Here is a 21542-nt window from a genome sequence, read left to right as displayed (position 1 = left end):
TTTGCTGCCTTCTCCATCCACAATCTGTTAGAAGCAGTCAACATCTTTGGAGTTTATTTGGAGCCACAATGACACGTGGCAGTTTTGTAGGGATGAAAAATATCCCCCATCCCTGAATATATGGTGAAACCCTATAGTTGTGAATTGAGAAACTGTATAAAAACGCATATGCACACTTGCATGTGCGTGTGCGACGAGGCTATAATATGTTTGGACAGAGCAGGATGCCAGGCAGTGCCCGTTAAAGGCTCTAATGTGGCGGTGGTTTCATGGTGGTTGGCACAGATCAGCAGGAAGAGGGCAAAGGGAGGGATATAAAAAAAAGAGGGAGTGATGGGGCGAGGGGGGAGGGAGAGAGGGAGAGAGGGAGGAAGGTCTGGAAGAGGGAGGGAAAGAGCGAGAGCAAGCTAAAGAAAGAGGGCTATAGTTACAGAGGCACACCACAGGCATCAAACAGTGGTAGATATGTGAATTTGCTATTTCTCCCTCTCTTTCTGTCCTCACCTCATCCCTCTTTCTCCACCCATCCCTCGCTCTGGGTGAACGGCCCATTCACAGCATCGTCCTGGGGGTCAGAGCGGACCCTGCCCTCTCTCACTCCACTCTCATTTTCTCCCGTTCTTTCATCCTGTCTTTTCTTTTCTTTTCATCGTGCAGAGAGAGAGAGAGAGAGAGAGAGAGAGAGGGAGAGGGGAATCAAAACAGTCATACTTCCCCTAAACTCATCTTTTATTAATCAGACCTCAGCAGTGTGTCAGGGGGAAGAGTGACGCACAGGGGCTTTGTGAGTTTAAAATGTGCCTCGTGAACACACACACATACACACACACACACAAGTAAAGAGCAAGAACATGCGACTGACCGCTGACAAATGCCTTCGGGTGTTTCATATTTCCTCCTCTGCAAAACAGGCCATCACTAGAAACACCAGAGCGCTGGGTTTGTGTCTGAGTATGTGTCAGAGAGAAAGAGAAAGAGAGAAAGAAATTAGCGAGACAGATGACTTGACTGCACCACACGACCTCCTTCTCTCTGTCATTCATAAAGCCTCTCTCACTCTCTACTTTTTTTTCTATCTCCCCTGCACACACACACACACACACACACACACACACACACACAGAGACAGACACACACTCACCAGCTCACATGCAGGCGGAGCGGAGCGGATATTCTGGGTGGTGTTATTCCAGGTGTGGAGTCGTTGAGGTCTCCATGCTGTGACCCTGTTATCCTGGGAAGAAGGAGAGTATTAGAGGCATGCCGGGAGAGGAAGAGACTCTATATCAAAAACACATTTTGCCCTGAGGTTGTATCACTGCAGCTACAAACAAAGACATGTGCACATGCATACATACATTCATATGTACATAAGCACAAAGAGATCTTAGGTGCAGACGTACGTTTGTGTGCAAAGATGAGCACAGTTGTGTGTGCGTATGTACAAAGACTTCTTCAATCATCAATGGGAAAATGCTGACTAGTACATGAAGCCGTGGCTGAATTAAAACAAATGAAAAAAGAAAAAAACAGTCAAGTGCAGATCGGTTTACAAATACTGTGAAAAAAACTGAAGTAAAACTGCAGTGGAAATTCTTCACTTATATAAACTATTCAACAAATTACTTTATTTGAAAAAAACTCTCACATTGGTTAATTGAAGTGCCTTCTGACACGTTTGTGATGATATCATTGTACAAAGTTATCCTAATCTGATGTATAACCCTGGATAGGACTGTTTTCATTTACTATTTGCAGTATTTGGATGTTACATCACTTTTAAGCAGTGCAAACAAGAACAAGTCGATGCTACAGTATGATGCTTTTTGCAATCACTTTGCATATAAAAATAAAGGATGATTGATTGACTGATACATTTATTTCTATCATCATCCCTCAATAAAAACAGCAGCATGTGATTTGGGATTTGGTCTCTCTTTTTTAAACTCTATTGTTGTTATATTCTTTGGATTAATCTACATCTGTATATGATAAATTATTCAAATAATGATTATTGTTGGAAGTATTGAGGATTTCATGCAGTATAAATAAAGCAAATCTTTAGAATAGTTTGAAAGGGTATTTTTTGTGAAATAACACTGTGGAGGAGTGAGGCAGTTGTAGTATAAAACCTTGACTCTGCTCTGAACAAACGTGATTCATCCTGTTGTAAAAGATTTCTCCTCCACTTGTGCTGCGTCTCTATATTAAGTGAAACTTTTTACACGTTTGATGAATGTGAATCAAACCTTAAACGTCCTGACAACTCATCAACATTCATGCTGGCATCTTTGCATGTGTGCAAATATGTGTAATATAATAGCGCCAAGTGTGCCGTTTAAACCCAAACATGTTTGACTCAGTAAAATAGTGAACACTTACAAGCTGTTGCAAAGACAACAAATGGTCTATGGTGATTCATACAGTGCGTACATGGTTGTGAGAGATATTTTCGAGTGTGTGTGTGATTGTGAATCAGGGTGCATAACAAACACTTCCCACAAGCTGAGTCTCATTCAGAGTTTGTTCTCTCTCCGTCGTTAAAACTGTGTCATTACCACCAATTAGATTCTCAGAAAGGCTTCAAAATAGCAACTGGAGAAAACAATGAAAACACTGAAACTTTTTTTTGGTGACAAGGCAATAAAACTTCATTTATACATTTGCATGTTTTGTGCATGCTTCAATGCAGCCACTCCTTAAATACAGTAATAAAATAGCATTCCTTAAATATGCGCTAAATGCTAGTTAGCACTGGGCTGGACGGTGAAGTTCAGGCAGGGGAGGAGAGGCGGCCTTACCGGACGCCTTGGCCGCCAAATTCTAACGACTTAGTTCTTTGATTAAAAAACGCCTAAATGGTTCCAGTTGAGCCAGAGAAAGAGAAAAGAAATAAAACTCCAACATCTAAGAGATGAAAATAACCGTTGTTCTCCAGTTTTAAGAGGCACGTGTGCTGGGGTTGGCCTGAGACGTCAGTTACGAGCTGCAGATGTTTGTATGGTTTTTTATGATTGTTGTTATTTTCAAATTGCGGCGTTTCCGTGATGAGCTTTGCACTCGTTAGGGGAGTGTGTGTTATAGCGCGTTCGCCTGTGTGTTTTTTGTGTGTACGTGAGTGAAACATCCACAGAGAGACTCTGGAGCACTTTGAGCTTAATTAACCATCGTTCTAATCTGCGTGCCTTTTAGCAGCTCATCATGGCGTCTAATCACAGGAAACTAGAGAGGTCATTAGATGCAATGATAGACTACCCACACATGCACACTCACACACACACCAACACCTATGTATTAAAGAATTCTCTAGGAGTGAAGAACAGGGTGTAATCAAAACCTCTGCGTACACAACTCTCCCTCCTAATGACCTAATACACACACATACAAACACACACAACGTTCACACCAACTCTTCATGTGGTTTCAAGGGTTATGAGAGGAGAAAATGTTTTCACCTCTTCTTCGCTAGATGGAGAAAGCCATAAAAACAGCACCTGCTTGCTTGTTCTTTCCCTACTGCGACTGCCCCTCCTCTCCGTCTGATTTTGAAGCAGTGAGGTAATGAGATATGTTTTTTTTCTCCTTTTGTAGCAGCATAAAACACGTTGCACTTGCATTTGGCCACTTCTCACCCATGCATCTTACGGTGATGGGGCAGGTGGGTGTTTGCTGCCTTGCTCACGGGTTCAGGTAGTTCCTGCCCGGTTCATGCAGCTTTAACCAGTAGGCCGTCCAGACTATGAGGTGATGACATGATCAGGTCGTCAAGACGGCAATCAGAGCAGATTGTCTCTTGGACACACTGGACCTGTTTTATTGTGTGTTCAGTGCCAGATTATGAATAGTTTATTTCTGCAAATTATGACTCAGCTTTGAAATTAATAGAGCTTAGATCAGCCTGAGAAATATGTGCAAGTGTGTCTCCCGCTGACTTGAGTAAATATGACTGGAGCCAGTCCTGCAGAGTGTTTGACTTCTCCTGACCTGCTTTAAAGTCAGTTACTTATTTTGCTGCATAAAACATTTTACAGAATTATTTTGAGACCATGGCCCATCCCCTCATAATGGAGTTGTTTTCCCATTCAGAAATCTTGCTCTCCACATAAATGCTATTGTGCAATTATTGCTTTTATTGAGAAAGTGACTCCTGTTACAGGCGGATGCAATGTTCTTTAGTTGCTTTTTTACCCAGGACACCTAAATAATGTCATTTGGTAAAAATAAAATACAGTTTCTGACTTTCTTGCTGTTTTAATAACTTTGTCACTGCAACACATCGCTGAGCTTCAGGAAATACAAAACATGGAACATTTAATGCTGCGTGTGTAATGAGCTCATGAACAAACTTTTCAGCTTGATCCATTATTAGCCTGTACTCAGACACTATGCTGCATAAGTCATCTCATTTCATTTATAGAGAACAATTGGCTGATAAAAACAGAGAACTGTTAAAGACTAACCAAGACACCACAGGGCTGCTCACAGATGCAGATTATCAGACAAAGGGGTTTGCACCTGTGACCACAACTTTCACTGTCTCATACACAATATGACTCTATACATGCTCTATCTGCCATTGAGAAAACCCCTCAAACATACTGCATCACTAACCATACACCTCAATATATACCACAATTTACATGCATTTCTCCTGCCTGTGAGGCTGAGGAATAATTAATTGTATCCCTGTAACACTCTCCTATCAGGACTCCTAGTACCGTATTGATAATTTATATTTCTGATTTTTACCCCCCCCCCCCCAATAAAATATATTACTACATGTATTTGTCTAGTGTCCTCTGAAATTGTCCTTTGAGTTTATGTCATGATCTAATTAGATCTCAATAGCACATATCTGATTTTAAAGAGTTAATTTTCTGCTCAATTTGGGCTGCATGACTTTAGACCTAATGGATTAAAATGACACACAGGCTGAGCAAAGATTAATCACAATTTTTCCTCAATATCCAAGCATTGCTTCAGTTTTGACTTTGCTTGATGGAAAGAACAAAATGTTGTGCAACCTATACAGTCACCTTTTATAGATTTATTCATAAGTAATGTAGGAATGATCCTGAATGTGATTTGATTTCATCTCATTATAATATTGATATGATAGGCTGTGAAGTGACAGGGTGTAACACTGGCTTAGTTTAGCAATGCACTTTTCATCTGTGAATAAGAGGATGAAACCAACGCCAGTGCAGAAGTTGCTGTAACTCAGAGTTGTTCAGAGCTTCAGTCATCTGTGTCTCTCTCTTTCTGTGTGTGTGTGTGTGTGTGTGTGCATCTGCTTGTGTGTATGAGACAAGCTATGGCAGCCAGAGCAGAAGTTCAACTTGAATAACATCCGAGACGCACAGAGGCCTGAATAAACGGCGTCAAGACCAGAACCAGCTCGTAAAAAAATTCAATAAATGTCATAGATCCATCAATTCCTATCAAGCGCGTCAGTAAATACCACGTTTTCAATGGAAGGTTAACTTTATGAAAGGGAGCAAGGGTCACTTCACTTGGATGATGAGTGACTCTCGGCCAGCATAAGCAGGATACGCTTGCAGGGGCCCAGTCGTTTGCTTTGCAGTGCTGGCACAACTGCAAACTAGGCATGGAGTTCAAGTTCTGGCTCTCCCAGTGGAGCCATACGGGGGATCCGGCAGTTCTCGGCTGGGACTTGGCCTCCCAGGACGAGCTGCAGGGGTGATGAGGGACCCCTGAACCTGGAAGGAGGCAGATGGCTGAACCTGGGCCCTGCATTTCTGTCTGGTATCATATATGTATACGTCTGGTATCATATAGCTTTTAGAAAAACTTATAGTATAAAGGACACTCGATGTTATATGCAAAAACTTTATGCATTCAGACTCTGACAATATCCTCCATCATACTTCTTGTGCAATCTGAACAAATGAATTAACATTGGCTAGAGGCTTAAATACAACACAAATACAGTCACAAACCCACGGCCACTATGTAAACTATCGATGAAATTGTGATAGAGTAAGAATCATGTCATAAAATATTGTGATATTTTAGTGCATTAATATTTTCTTACACCCAAACCGCTATGTAAGCACTATTGTAGCGTGTGTATCCTTTCTTTTCCAGTCTCCATGTCTCACGCACACACACACACACACACACACACACACACACACACACACACACACACACACACACACACACACACACACACACACACACACACAGTCCTCCATGCCACTTCCGCCATAAAAGCCCTGGCAGTGATCCACGTGCCCATTAGCACGCGCTAAATAACTGTTAACAATGTATTACCCAGACTCCCCTGCCCCGCCACTTCTACCCTACTCCGCGTCCCTTCAAAGCTCACAGGTAATTATGTCAAAGGTTTTTAATAAACAGCCTATTCAGTGCGCAGTGGGTTACGCCTACCTTCGGTTTTTTTTAAAAAAAACGGCACTTGTAGGAATGGACTGGCCTCTGATTGGCTGAATCACGTCCACAGCCGTGAGACGTCACCAGGTAAACCATCAGTCACGCACGTGACTGAGTCTCATTGGAAAGCCCAACTTTTTTCTCTTAAACTCTAAACTCTTAACAATTTGCTGTTATTAAAAAAATAACCTTTTATTATAATTAGCTACCATCCTCGTTGGATAGGCTATCTTTTAAAAAATAAACTAACTTTCAGTTCATTTTAATTCGTTAATTGTTCACGCGCACAACCTGGTCATAAATCAGAGCTGCTCGAGCCAGGTACAGGCTGGTACAGCAGCACGCGCTCTGTTTCATGAATGGAAAAGCGGGGAAACCTATTTACTCTCGCTGAACAAAAATAGCCTCTCTTAAATTTTCCATAGAGGAATAAAAGCTGCAGACTAACGTTTGGCTTAGGTTGATCCAGTCAGGTTCAGGTGCTGACAAATTGAGGCACTAAACACAAAGTGACACAGTCTGTGTCAGAGAGGCTTACTCACACAGTCTGAAATAAATAAGAGAAAAATAAATAAATTACTAAAACGCATTTAATGACCGAGAATTATTTACATGCAGAACAGCGTAGGTTATACATTTAGGATGTATAGAGCTGCCAGACAAGCAAATCCTTATTAGACAGAATGGCCGACGACAGAGAGGTTCCCACTATATTTAGAGCCACTGTGAATCATGGCCTGAACGGCCCTGGATATTTTACTGATAAACTACTTCCAGGGGCCTCAGAAATCTTTGCGGTCATTTTAGCCATAAGTCTACGCAAAGTTATTTCGTTTCAAGTAACAAAATGTGAGAGCATCTAAAGGTCGTTTTATGATGAGTCGACATGTGGACTCTCAGTGGTAAACAACACGAGTTTGACAGTTTGAGTGGGTCAGTTTGATTTTCTTCCCTGTCACTGTCCTCTGCAGCGGTGATCCAGGACACTTGTGCTGCGCTCTGTTCGTTTGAGCCTTGTAAAATGACAGATGGTAATTATTATAGAGTTATAATCTCTAAAATACAAGGACCGGTGCACCTGCTAACGAAAAACTGGAAAATTAAAAACAAAAAATATATATAGGTCAATTTATGACAATGTGATCTTATCTCAAATACACACGTAGGCCTGTCAATAAAGCTGCACCAAATATCGTTGCAACTAAAATGTTTGTTGTTTTTTTTCAGGTGAGGATTGAGGGACTATTTACATTGAACAGTTGAGACCGAAGTGAAGCCCTAAAAGGCTCAAATATAAGAGGCGACGATATACCTGAATATTGATCAAATAATAGATAATTATTTCATAGCATATAATGATGGAAGTATCGCTGTAAAATAAGTAGATTATAATTATTGTTGTTGTTAGTAATTATTACTATAATTATTACTATATTAGACTATCATGATGATGATGATGGTGAAATGCTGTGTAATATTATGTCTTTTTTATTTTTATTTATTTTTGATTGATTTCCCCTGATGGAGCATGGAGGATGTTCTTATCTTTATTTTGTGAAACATGGTCAATGAAAAATTGAACGGAACACAAGTCAAAAATTCTGCTTATGCTTTAACTTGTGTCACATTTCATTAGACTTTGTTAAAATACATACAAGCTGTTTATTCAAAGTATAAGACAGAAATACACAGAGATGTGTAAAGACTAACTTTGACCTAACTCGTTGACAACCTGCTGTGACTGAACCTGTCCTTTATAATATGTCCATAGGCTTGAGTCTGTGTATGATAATGTGATTATATTATCAAAACTAAATTCCATTATTAAAGAGAGCGTAACATTTTTTATTCTCAGAGTTAGAGAAATGTGTGACATTTTTAAATTCCCACGAGAGGCTTCTGATCTGATAACCCACGCGGATATGGACGCGGGCCTTCCGCTTGACGTCCAATCATACACACTGCGTTTCTGGCAATAACCGATGGCGACGGGTTGTTTATTTAAGCTGCAAACCACCAGAGGCCTCGAGCTGCACACAGGGATTAACGGAGGAGACGTCACTGAAGCCACGAGGACATTTCAAGAAATAATTGGGCACTGATGTGGATTAATATTAATACAGGTTAACTGACTAATTAACAGGTTAATCAGACTACTGGTTAGTGGTGCACTGTCATGCTGCAGATAGAACTTTCAACTGAAACCAGCACGCACACACAAGCACGAGCGCAGTGCCTTGTTTATTTATAGTCGCGCTCTCCTCCATATGTTCATGCCTCCACGCGCACATACACACCGACACATTCTCCGCGTGCTCGGCCTTGGAAGTGCGGAGGATTATTTCCTAACGCGCGTGGAGAGAGGATCCATCTTATCTCTCTGTTCCCTTCATCTGGTGCATTTTAAATCACTTTCACGACCTTCTCACCATCAGGTTTTAATAATGACTATACAGCACATTGTCCATTTAGTTTATTAATTAATTGACTCAAGTAAACTGGGTTCTGCTTGATAAACTTTAATTTCATATTAGTTTATTTACTACTATAGCTACATGTTCACACCAAAATAACACACAAGTGCTGTAGGACTATGATAATAACTTATTTATTATTATTATTCAATAACAACACCCTAATTTATTGAATTGACGTCTAATATATTTACATATTATGTCCATACTGTTTAGGCTGTCACAACATTGCACTCGCCTAAAAGTTGTTATTTTTAATAACTGTAAATTAAGCTACATTAACGTGCAAATTTATTTGAGTGAATTTGCAACTTAAGTGATTTTGTTACTTTATGTCTTCAACAGAACATTTATGTTGTTGCATTAAAACGAGGAACAAGAAGTCGAGGATGTTGCCCTGATGTCAAACTGCATCATTTTTTAAATTATCATTATTGGTATCTTGTTTATTAAGCACAGCTTGCTCTAATGTCATGAAACAGAGCTTTTGCTGTGTGCGAACATTTCTGCTTTTTGCAACATTGAGTTGCTCAACATGGGAATGGGAAATGTCTGATGACAAGGTTTGGAGAAGTAATAATGGTCTAAATATAGATATATAGAAATATAGATATTTCATTATCTCTGTCGAGTGCACAAAAAAAACTTAGCCTATACACAAAATCGTGACACTGTTTTATTTTAAGTGGGTCAGTGAACATATGGCACCAGCAGCCTCCCACATTTATTTTGTCATCATTGCAGGCTTGATGATGATCGCATGCACCGACTAATTTGGGGGTTTAGTCTAATTCTCCTGAAGGACATGCATATGCTAAGAGAAATGTTTATTGTCTGGATGAGGATCACAAGTGTCCACCGTGAACAAGCTACTAATGGCCAGGTATGCAAAACATGTCGGGCCGGTGTGTGAAAATGCGCGCAATGCCACAGGGAGATGCTCCTCGCGCTCCTTCGCCTGAGGACATGATTCATTCTCCAGCTCCACTTTTACCACATAAGGCGGCACGAGCGGCCCCCTCAGCAGGCGGGACCAGGGAAAAGTTCCGGGGGGTTGTGACTGCTCGTGATTGGTTGCTGTGCGCTGTGATTGACAGGTCCCCTTCTCCGGCTCTCCTCTAAGCTCCGGTTGTTGACACTCTCTAAAAGTCCGCACGGCTCTCACGGATAACGGAGACAGAATCCCGGCTCCTCGCGGCTCCTCGCGGCTCCCACTGCTTCCTGTGCTGTCCGGCTGGAGGACGGACAACCCGTCCCACCGAGACCACCGCGCTGTCACCGTGTGGATTCTCTTATTTTTCAGACCGTCTTGTGTTTTGAACTTTTCTTGCTGCTCCTTGCAAAGCTCGTGACGCCGTCTCCTTCCTCTCGCTCCTCTGTGCCGAGCCCGAGACAAATGGCAGAGAAGCGGCGGTCCCCGTGCGCCATGAGCGTCAAGGCTCACGCCTTCTCGGTGGAGGCGTTGATCGGAGCGGAGAAGAGACGCAAAACGTCCGGAGGAGATGCTGTGTCCCCCGGGTACGAGGACGGAACTGATGTGTCTGATTTGCCCGGCAGCCCGGGGCCGCGGGCCGACAGAGCGTGCACCAGCGACCGGGGAAGCGAGGCGGAATGTGCAAGTGACGGATCCCGTAAGTAAATAATGACAAATAAACACAATAACCTCACAACAACAACAGTGATGATAATAAAAGTAATAATAGCCTAATAATAATGATGATGATGATAATAATAATGACTGTCTAAAACAGGCCCTTGAAATCGAAGCATTATCAAATTAGTATAGTATCCACAGAAGGTTGAAATTATTTTTAAATAATGCTCATGCCGCCGTTTTTAAAGCCTTTTAAAAGTATTTTTTTTGAAAATGACATCATGTTTGAGCCACAGGTCCTGCACAAGCATGTGTTATCCTCATATATTTTAATGTTAAACAAGTAAACTTGCTCCTGGCTGTTCGCTGATATTTCTTTGTTAATAAGAGGCAGCACTGCTCTTTGCATCAGGTTTATTCATGCTCTGCTTCCTGCCCAGGAAACTTCAGTAATCAGATGCAAAAGATGTGGGCTATAAAGTAAAACAATGATAGACCAGGGTCAGAGCCAGACAGTGGAAATGTGATATCATATCACGGCCCTGGCCTTGTAAATATGAGTGGTGTGAGTGTGACTAATGTGAGACGCTTTATGAGTTGTGTTGCAATCATAAACACGCCAATTAGCAGCGTATAAAGGCAGGGAAAGTGCCACGGTAAGGATGCTATGAGGTCTGCAGAAAGCATAAACCGACTGGCCCTGACAAATTAGGATTTAATTCTGCTGCAAGTTTAAAATGCCCTTGGCCGAGGATTTGTCTTTGTGCTCGTTTGGCTTGTTAGGCCCGTGTCTAATGTGCATAAATTTCCACCACTTGGCCAAGCCTGTGCTGAACTGGGCAAATAACAACAGCGATGAGACACATAAATACTACTGGAGTGTCCTCTCTGTATTAAAACACATTTAAACTCAAGTACCCCGAATGGAAATCATTATACAGTTCATACTGCGGCTTGTAATAAATTGGTGCTCAGTAATGAGTGTATAGTAAACTGACAATTTTTCAACTGGATCATAATATACGAGGGTGGATATGTTCAGTAATAAGTGCAGAGTGACCTTACTTTAAAGAGACATATATTACTGTAATATTCCTACAGATTCAGAGCTTTTAATGCACCAGTATTCAACATGGACATAAACACAAGATGCTTAAAACCTAAAAGGCTTCTTTTTTTCTTTTTACCTCCTTGAAATAACATCTGTAAAATAACCTCTGCAGTAAAATTAGTGACATTTTCGTAGGCTGCTGAAAATACTCATTGAAATCGGACGGTTGCAATAATTGCACGTAATAAGTCATATTCAAAGGCTATGAAATAATGGCGTTTAAATATTATTATGTACAGTGTATTATTGGACATTAGTGCTGCTCTAATGTGTGTGTGTGTGTGTGTGTGTGTGTGTGTGTGTGTGTATGTTTCAAATGTTCTGATGTGTTGAACTTTTCTGAGTCACAGGACAACAGTAGTATGTCTCTTTTTAAAAACGTGTTAATATTGTCTCTTTCTGGTGCAGCAGAGAGCGAGGACGCGCTGCTGGAGAGCCCGCAGCCCGCAGCTCTGTGCCCGGCGTCGGTAACCGGCACCGGCACCGGAGAGGAGGCCCGCGTGGACCTGCAGGGATCAGACCTGTGGAAACGCTTCCACGAGATTGGCACGGAAATGATTATCACCAAGGCTGGACGGTAAGACCGAGTTCACATACAGATGGGAAATGTTCGAGTTAAAAATGCCCAAACATAAACTCTGCTGGAGACAGAAGTCAACTGTACTATAATTCATACTACTGATGGAAATGAAAATAATCTAACTATAGGCGTAAAAATATGAAAAATAAAATAGGCAATTTTAATTATGGGAGAAGTAAATCAGCTGTCCAAGCAGAAATTATAATTAAACAAAAAACAAAAATCTCAAACATAAACATTCCCTTATTTAAACACTGGCTTTAACTCATTTTCTCTTACATTTTTTCTTGAGCTGTTATTGGGTCATTATTGATACGACTACATTATGATTATTATTATAACAGCTTAAGAAAAATGAGTGTGTTGTAAACCCAAGCAGACTGCAGGTCAGTGTTGAGATCTCATGTGTTCCTTGGTTTGCCTCTCAGGCGGATGTTCCCCGCTATGCGAGTGAAGATCTCGGGCTTGGACCCACACCAGCAGTATTACATTGCCATGGATATAATCCCCGTGGACAACAAACGATACAGGTAAGACGCGCAAAACACGCGCACACGTGCGCAATGCAGCCTATAGGCCTTGATAAAATAAGCGAAAAACAGGTCATGATGCATGATAAATATGAATTATAATAGAGGAAAATTGGTGGCGTGAATATCAAAGTGTGTAAACATCATGGTGCATGGTTAGTCTCTACCGCCGCACGCACGTCCTATAGAAACAGGAACGTGACAGTCATTTTGCTCTTAATTTAGCTCCATATTCACCGCGCCTCCTGGGACGACCCGAGATTTTTCAATTGTGCAAACCTCAGCTTTCTCTCCACAAATGGCTCCTGGCACCGGGGTTTTGTCACGGCGGTTTTGCCGTCCCTTTTGGAAAAGGCCGTTTGGATGCCTAACCTCTCCGGCCTGGAAGGTCAAACCAACAAATGTCGTTATAACACAGAAGAAAACAGCGCGTTATAATGAGTGCAGCCCAGTCTCTGCATGTTTCACACGGTGGTCCTGTCATCTCAAACTTCCAAAACACGTTTTCAGCGGCGCGGCTCAGTGATCAGTGATATGAAGGATATATTTTTCATTTTATTCAATCACTCTGACAATAGGTTACTCGTATACAACATTTAAAGATATAATGCGTTTGTGCAGGCAGCTGAAGCCGCGGGCGACCGCGCGGCTTGGAGGAAGTGTGCAGGTTTTTATTCCAACCAAAGGCTGAGCAGCAGGTGATGAACACACCTTCAGCCAGATGGGGAACTAATTAGAAGTTGTGTTTGTAGCTGAAGGCCATAAAACTTAGATATATACATATGTACGCCGTTTTAGGTCATGACGTTTTAATTGTGTAACCCTCCATGGTAAAAAAGAAAAATAGCTGTAGGTAAATAATTGGAGTAATTAAAAGCCAAAGGAGTTGGCAGGTAAAATGTTTTTCATCTGTGGTGCTGGTGAAAAACAAACTATAGGCTCCTTTAATCACACCTTTAGAATAGCTACATCACAAATCACAGCGTCATTATAATCAGAACTTCAGACTCCCTACATGTTTGAAGTGCAAGTGTGGGATGTTGTGTTGATTTATCTCCCGCCGTGTGTCTGTGTGAATTGTGAAGGTACGTGTACCACAGCTCCAAGTGGATGGTAGCGGGGAATGCGGACTCCCCTGTGCCGCCCAGAGTCTACATCCACCCGGACTCGCCGGCTTCAGGAGAGACGTGGATGCGTCAGGTGGTCAGCTTCGACAAGCTCAAACTCACTAACAACGAGCTGGACGACCAGGGACACGTAAGTAGCACGACCAAGACTTTATAAATATATTTCTCTATTATCATATGTTTGCCATAGGCCCTCTGGTGTCATCTTATCTCCATTATGATTACATTTTTAGATTCTGGATATTTAGGTATGATCATTTTGTTAAAATCACTGAGGCCCATTTTCATTAAAAACATTTTTTTTTTACAGGACAGTAAAAACTTAAAACTGCAGTGTTGTGCTATGTTCTTGAAAATCACAAGAACAATATATATTTTTTTAAAAGTCTCGAATTTAACATATTTTAGACCCTACATGATTGTGTTCCTTTGTGTGCAGGTGCATATTGCCCACATGTGTTTGTTCATAATGATCCACTGCACTGAATGACATGAGACTGTTGCTAGTGTGATTTAAAACTAAAGAGTAATTGTTCCCTCCGTGCTCAGATCATTCTTCACTCCATGCACAAGTACCAGCCCCGGGTCCATGTGATCCGTAAAGAGTGTGGAGAGGAGTTGTCCCCAGTGAGAGCCATCCCTGCTGGGGAAGGCACACGCACCTTCTCCTTCCCTGAGACCGTGTTCACCACCGTCACAGCGTATCAGAACCAACAGGTAACACAGCTCATCTCCATGCAGCTGCATTTCCACTGTAAACCAACGCCGCTGGATGAACGGAATCTGCTGAAGTGTGGTGTTATGGTGACAACCCCGCTGCTGACAGATACTGCTGTTTGTAGCTTTGTGCCATTTGTGGTTGCCAGTTAGTGATGACTGATACAGTAAATGTTTAAAACACACTTCTGCAGGTCACATTGGTGTGTTTCCTGCTATGAATTTCAGACAAGAGGAATTTAAGATGTAAAAAAAAAAGTCAAATGAAGGATTTTAATTTTGGCATTACCAGAATTTTGTTTTTATTTTGGCCTTCTTTCTATTTTAAGGAAAGATTTCTCTTTGATTGTGGGTCCATGTGTCTGTCTGTGTGTGTGTTGCAAATCACAGAGAGAGAAATGTCCTGCAGTTTTCTTAGAGAGTGTTAAACCAGTTCTACCACGTTTATCGGACAGATTTTTATGATGGTGCTGCTCATTTAAGCTACATCGCTTCAGTGTTTCATATTTTCTGGATTTTTCCAGCGTCAATGTCTTCAGCTGGGGGAGGCTGACGGTTTTTATGGACTTTTGCACTGGACCAGTCAGTGTGAGCTTTGAAGTAGGATGTTAGCTGGGATTGGCTGGCCCACAGTGCATGATGGCTGAAGTCAGAAACACAGTGGCGATGCCTATAAAAGTCCCTTTGGATGTGGGTCACAGAGCTGGGTCTTAAACACCACCCACAGCCTGGGCAGCCCCATGGCAGCCCCAAGGACGTTAACCAACATGCATACACACATACATACGTAAATTCACATATACAGTATGTGCAAGGAAATGCACAAGCACACATCAAAACAACTGGCAAAGTCGACGGCTAATGATGTATTTATTTATAGACCTGATTGAAAGATTACAGAAAAGGAAAATTATTTTGACCGGGAAAAATCTTCCATTATACATACAGTATGTTATCATGGACTTTGTACTTACTAAATTTTTGGAAATAATTAGAGTCTTATTTTGCCTTTCAGATTACAAGGCTGAAAATTGACAGAAACCCATTTGCCAAAGGCTTCAGAGATTCTGGCAGAAACCGGTGAGTTCATTTCAACCACAGAGATTTTCACATTATCTAGTGCATTAGGGGTAATGTGGGATGCATGACTGCATTATATTCTGGCTTGGTTGTGGTTTTTGTCACGGCTATTTCAGGCTGATTTTATGGGGAGCAAAGCTATGTATTTATTTATTTTTTTCTAATGGAAAATGTGCAGCAGCCTCCCATTAAATCTGTCCTAAATGGCAGAAGAGAAATTGACTAAACTGAACAGACGTGGCACATATTATTATGGTTTCATCATATTAATCCGTGATGCATTTTCATTTAAATGTGCTAACTTTAAAGGCACATTAATTCCAACAATTGCATAGTTACGGGCACATGCTCTGAGAGGGAAAAATCTAACCTCAGCTGCAAACCTAAATGGAGCGTCAGATTCCAGCCAGCCTCGTAACATAAACATCAACAGCAAAATAATAAAAGTCAAGAGTGTCCTGAAGAAAATCTGTATAAACACATTTCTAAACATATATAAACACAGCATTAAAACAACACAGCAGTAAAACTCCAACAGTCTCCAAACAGCCACTCCCCTGAGGCCTCATAGAAATCGTTAGAGAGGAGGGGAGAGCAAGGGGGAGAGCCGGCGAAAGGGGAGGAGAGGGAACGTGTGAGACAGAGAATTTGAGAGGGAGGAAGGTAGAGAACGGCAAACTGGATAACCGAGGGACCCTGACAGCTGACCCTATAAAAGTTAAACTCAGGAAGGCCGAAAAAAAAAGCCTCCCCTTAAATATTACAGGAAGAGTTAAGCAGTTTGCTAAATAAACTTCTGCTCTGATAGGCTGCTTTGGTGCACACAGAGCCGCTCCGGGCAGCTTGTCTAAATTATCACCGTGGCTACAACCCCGCGGGGGGGAGGACTTTTATCCTCACGCTAACGAGGGGTAACAGAGCACTTGCATTACCCCGCCACAGCAACCCTCTGCCCCACCTAGAGGAGGAGGGAGAGGCAGATTTCGGGGGGGAAGGGGAGTCCCACCTCATAAATCCTTGCTGCGGCTTCCTGCTCCTTCGTCCTGATTCGCCCGTAAAAGCCGTGTGAAAGCAATTACCTCAGAGCACCCGGCTGGCAGCAGCCAATCGCAACGCGGCGTTTATGCCCCTCATTACCTGTGGTCTCCATGGAGACGGCGAGTGAGGCCCCAACGGGCGACTAAGATGGCCGCCAGGTGGTTAGTGTAATGTACGACCCGGTGAGGCATGCTGGGAGAGAGCGGCTGCAGCTGCCTCGCCGACTAAAAAGAAAATGCAGGTTCTGTTCTGAGGGACCGGTGCTGATTGGCCTGTAATGCTGATGTATGTGTGTTAACGTGTGTTTGTGTGTGTTCTACAGGATGGGTCTGGAGGCTCTGGTGGAGTCTTATGCTTTCTGGCGTCCATCTCTGCGGACGTTGACGTTTGAAGACATCCCTGGCATGGCCAAGCAAGGTAGAGTTCAAACCAGTGTTCTGGATACTGAGAGTCAGTCCATTCACAGTAGATGGGTGTTTGTTTCCTGATCTGTACGTAGCTGCTGTGGTTGAGGTACGGTTAGGGGTTAGGGGTTAGGGACCAAAGGTGCTTGGTGAAGGGAACCAAAAGATTGTGGTCATGGTTACCAACCAAGGACAATTGTGGTCCTTGGTGGTTTCCTTTGTCGGACTCAGTCTTTGTCCACCTCCACCCTTCTCATGAGATGTTATTTTGTGATGCACCAGTCCAACTTTTGTAGTAGTGATTCCATTACGTCGTCTCAGAGCATTGGCCGATACTAATTACTGATTTTAAAATCAAACTTACAACTTGTGAAGTGAAGAAGGAACACTGTCCTGTCATAAGCTACAATCACTCTGGGGCTCCTTGTTTGAGTTTTTCACTAAGGCCTTAAATCATCCATGTAACCCACCGTGTTGTTCGGGGTGGCCAATCCAGAGTGTGAAAAGTAGTTGTGAAGCTAAGGCTATTTCCCTTTCAACATTGTTAGCCAGAAAGCTAGTTTTACAGTCTTGGAAATCTGAAAGGTCTCCTACATTTGAAATGTGGTTGAGAGAGCTGGGAAATGTATTACACTTAGAGAAATGTCTGCTAAAGAGGATTTAAAAAAAAAAATCTGGCAACCTTTTCTCGGTTTAATGTCTAAGTAAAAACTGAATTAGCCCAAACTAACCCTAACCCTATTAGTGCTATTCTGTCGTTGTGCCATTATCTTTGTCCTATGTCCTGTTTGTCGCATGTCAAAAACCTGTACTGTTCTGTGTAGCACCACCAACTATTGTTAATATATCTAAATACACAAACTGCTTATAATTCAGCCACTTAATGAGTTCAGTATCAGAACTGTTACTAATTTGGTTTATTGGATCCTAGTGCATCTGCTCTTGTCTTACGCATTTGAACCAATGCCTGATGTTTTTCTGGCTCTTCCTGTAGGAGTCCCGGGAGCTCATGGAGGGGTCGGAGCGTCATCTCACCTGCTTTCCACTTCCCCCTGCTCCTCACCTTTCCAGGTCTGCCCTCTGAGCCCGCCTGACTACACCTGCAGTCGACCTACGCACCCCCTCCATCGTTACGGCAACCCCCCGGAGCCGTTCCCCCCTCCCAGAGGTCCGTCTGCGTACGACGGCGAAGGATTCTGTTCCCTGCCTCTCCCTGCCTCTCAGCTGGGCTATCTATCCAACCCCACCCCGCAGGGCTACGCCGGTCTGCGCCTCCACACGCCGCCCTACAGCCTGTACGGTTACACATTCCCCCCGTCACCGCGCCTCGCCGCCAGCCCTGATAAAATGGCTGCCGCTGCCACTGCCAATCACCAGAGTGCCTTCCTTGGCTCGTCTCCCAGTGGGACTCTAACGGACAGTCTGGGTGTGCTCAGCGGAGGACAGCAGGGCTTCTTGTTTGACTCTCGGACTTTAGGGCTGGCAGGTACCCAGGTGGGAGGCGGGGCCTCACAGGTCACTGCCCACATGGGCTGAATCTGACTCTGGACGTCTAGGGTTGTCACGAACACTAAATGACACCCTGGAATGGGTGTAAGTTGCTTTTGGTTCAGAAAGTTCTTCAAATTAATCATCAGCTGAACTGTGGACAAACAGAAGAGTGACAGATCAGCACATGAACTCAAAGCTCTTCTACCTGAAGGGAATATTTTTTCTTGTCTTTCAAACATGTTTTCTATGCATGTGCAGCTGCAGAGGTCACAACAGGAAGAAATGTCCTGGGGCTTTGATTAAGGAGTGGAAGCGACGCAGCGCAGTGAACAGAATATGGCCTGGGCAGACACAGGGCTGGCCCAGGCACTCAAAGCAAGCACTTCAACCCCTGGCAGGAGGCCATGAAGCAGTAACTATTATACTCACAGCATTCTGCATGGCCTCTATGATCTTGCCTACTCTGAATGGAGTTACTGAACACTACTCTTAAACTTTCTTTTTCTAAAAAGGGATATACTGACTAGATTCCTTTTGTAAAATTAAATTCTTTATCATTACATGCCTGGTGGTGTTCTCCATTAAGACTTGGGATTAACACATATGCAGCTAATATCCACGTAGTAATATGCACTACAGGCAGGGCCTTGTCACATCAGACTGAAACAAACAAACAGACTTTTTACACACAACAGCGGGAGCCTGTAACATATTAACACAGTGACATCATCACCACAAGAAACAAAGGAAGATCCCTGTGACAGCTGTGGCCCGACGAGGTCGAAGCTGTTGGAGAGTGACAAGTGATGGACTGATCAACATATTCCACGTCTGGTTTGACAGATGTTGACCCGATACAGCTGTTTGGACGTCTCCTTGTGTGACACAGATGTAACTGCACATGATGGCTCTGTATATAGCAGTCATGAGGAGAGATGTGTATATAAAGGGCCCGCGTGACCCTTCACACTTAAAAACCCCAACGCACCTGTCTCTGCTCTTTAGACTCTGGTCAGGCCGACCCTGAGAACCACCGGAAAGCTTTTCTTTGCAAACAAGCGCTATATTAGCACGCCCATGGCCGAGGACACCGAGGTGTTCTCCGACCTCTTTGAGCCAAATGAAATATATCTATTCATGACACAATGTTTATATGTAGCCTAATAAATATCTTACTAATTTAACTGAGTTCAAATGGTGTAGTAATGCACTTACCAGTGTATGCGTGTGATTTTTCTTTTACATATTTTTTACTGAAGCAACAATGTGTGTTAGTGTGGTGTGCGGGTGAGTGTGGGTGTGGGTGTATTTGTGTGTGTGTGTGTGTAAAGCACTGCTTTCCTAGAGGCTTTAGATCAGGGGTTCCCAAACTTTTCAGCCCGCAACCCCCAAAATAACAGTGCCATAGACTGGCGACCCCCACTATCCCCGAGGTGACGTGCGCACAGAGCACACGCACTAATAGGCGTATCCGAACACGGGAATAATGACAACACAAAAGAACAGAACAGCCTTACAACAAGGATGTGATTTTACATATAGCTATTTACTATAAGTAATATCCATGTAACTTATGAGTGAACATTGTTGCTGTCATGTGCAATAATTTATACATTTAATATGAACTACTATTTTTTTAAAATCTTTTTTTACAGGTAAAATGCAGTATTTCTATAATTTTCAAATTTTATTTGATTTCTGGAAATCATCTTGCGACCCCACTGTTGGTGCCTCGCGACCCTCAGGGGGGTCCCAACCCCCACTTTGGGAACCCCTGCTTTAGATGCTAAAGCAATGAAACATGCCACAGGAAACAGAGAAAAAGAATTATGCAAAATGCACACACACAGAAACAAATAAGGTGTCTGACCATCTTCAGTGTGAACTCACCTCTAAATTTGGTCTACAAGTGACTAAGTGTGGGTGAGGGTGCAGGTGTGTGTGTGTGTGGCAACAAGTGGTTGAGTTGTCAGCAAGTGTGTGACCTCACTGTCTCAAAGTTCATCCAGATCTCTTCCTTTCACCAAAGTCATACTACTCGGCTGCTAAATGTAGATTTTTCACAAAGCTGTTCGCTGTCACACAATTTATCCTTTTAACCTGTTGTAACACCTGAACAAGCACAAAGTCTCCAAGAAACAAAACAGAGAAAAACCTCCGGATTAGTCAGAACTATTCCTTCTGCACCTTGTGCCTAAAATGAATTTTGAAAATGATAACACAAGCCCGACACACCACAGCTTTTGTAATACCTGGTAGTTAAAGAGGCTTTGTCAGTGGTAAAGCTAAAAAAACAAGAATGAAATATAACACAAAAACTGCAGCTGCTGCACCAAAATATAAAACTTGGAACCTGCTCGATCCTTCTTTATATTATAACTATGCAATAAAAAGCTTTTCAAAATTACAACTGGAATGGCGGTTGGGTCTAAGAATAGACACCAAACACAGTAAACAAAGTACAAAGGGGAAAACACTTCGAACTGAGGCCATTTTAAATATACACTGAACACTGTGGATGGGGCGCTCTATCTAAAGGAAGGGTTTGTACTGTACAACGGGCCCAGAACAAATGACAGTAACAGACACACACAGTAGCTAGTTTCCTTAGTTTAATGCCAAGGTAACAGGAATAGACTCAACTCTGATATCTAGCTGTCACTGTCCAAACATATAAAGAAACCTAAAAATATGAAACTAAATCCTCTCCATTTTTGAAATGCAAGTCTTATTTTTTTGTCGGCGTGCAATCTGTAATTAAAATCCTCACAGTTGCATGACATGAATTTTGATGTGCGGTGCAACATTGTAGAGCTGCACTTGTTCTTACATTTCCCTTCCACTGGAAATCAGATCTGCTGATGTAGTTTTGCAGCTCCCGGGCAATTACTCACAACCTGTTTTCTCACCTTCCCCATATATTCATGTCAGAGTTTGCTGACCCTCTCCTGCTCTCAACCACTTCCTCAGCAGCTCCTG

The 21542-nt window shown here is 42.6% G+C and overlaps 2 protein-coding genes across 4 annotated transcripts in view; one reads left to right on the top strand and one right to left on the bottom strand.

The window, feature by feature from the left end:
• LOC146962116 (uncharacterized) overlaps positions 1-21542 on the bottom strand; it is a 108112-nt gene that overhangs the window by 32377 nt on the left and 54193 nt on the right. The window contains exons 2-3 of one of the 2 annotated variants that reach the window (XM_085770898.1): positions 1142-1234; positions 863-947 (exon numbers count right to left, since the gene is read on the bottom strand). The gene's annotated coding sequence lies outside the window, so the exon portion shown is untranslated. The remainder of the gene's footprint in view (positions 1-862; positions 948-1141; positions 1235-21542) is intronic. The other variant, XM_085770901.1, reaches the window with a different exon arrangement.
• tbx18 (T-box transcription factor 18) lies at positions 10012-19758 on the top strand. Of its 2 annotated transcripts, none has more exons than XM_085770761.1 (8): positions 10012-10522; positions 12005-12173; positions 12605-12706; positions 13792-13963; positions 14383-14550; positions 15566-15630; positions 16991-17085; positions 18067-19758. In XM_085770761.1, exons 1-8 carry the CDS (start codon positions 10288-10290, stop codon positions 18606-18608), a joined length of 1548 nt encoding a protein of 515 aa, XP_085626887.1. In that variant the 5' UTR covers positions 10012-10287; the 3' UTR covers positions 18609-19758. The 2 variants fall into 2 exon arrangements, with proteins under 2 accessions (XP_085626887.1, XP_085626888.1); XM_085770762.1 differs by having other exon boundaries at positions 10029-10522; positions 12008-12173.

This window comes from Trachurus japonicus, chromosome 24 (genome assembly GCF_045865225.1).
Source record: "Trachurus japonicus isolate A0001 chromosome 24, Traja_1.0".
Taxonomy (NCBI): Eukaryota; Metazoa; Chordata; class Actinopteri; order Carangiformes; family Carangidae; genus Trachurus; species Trachurus japonicus.
This window is presented reverse-complemented; position numbering and strand designations above follow the sequence as displayed.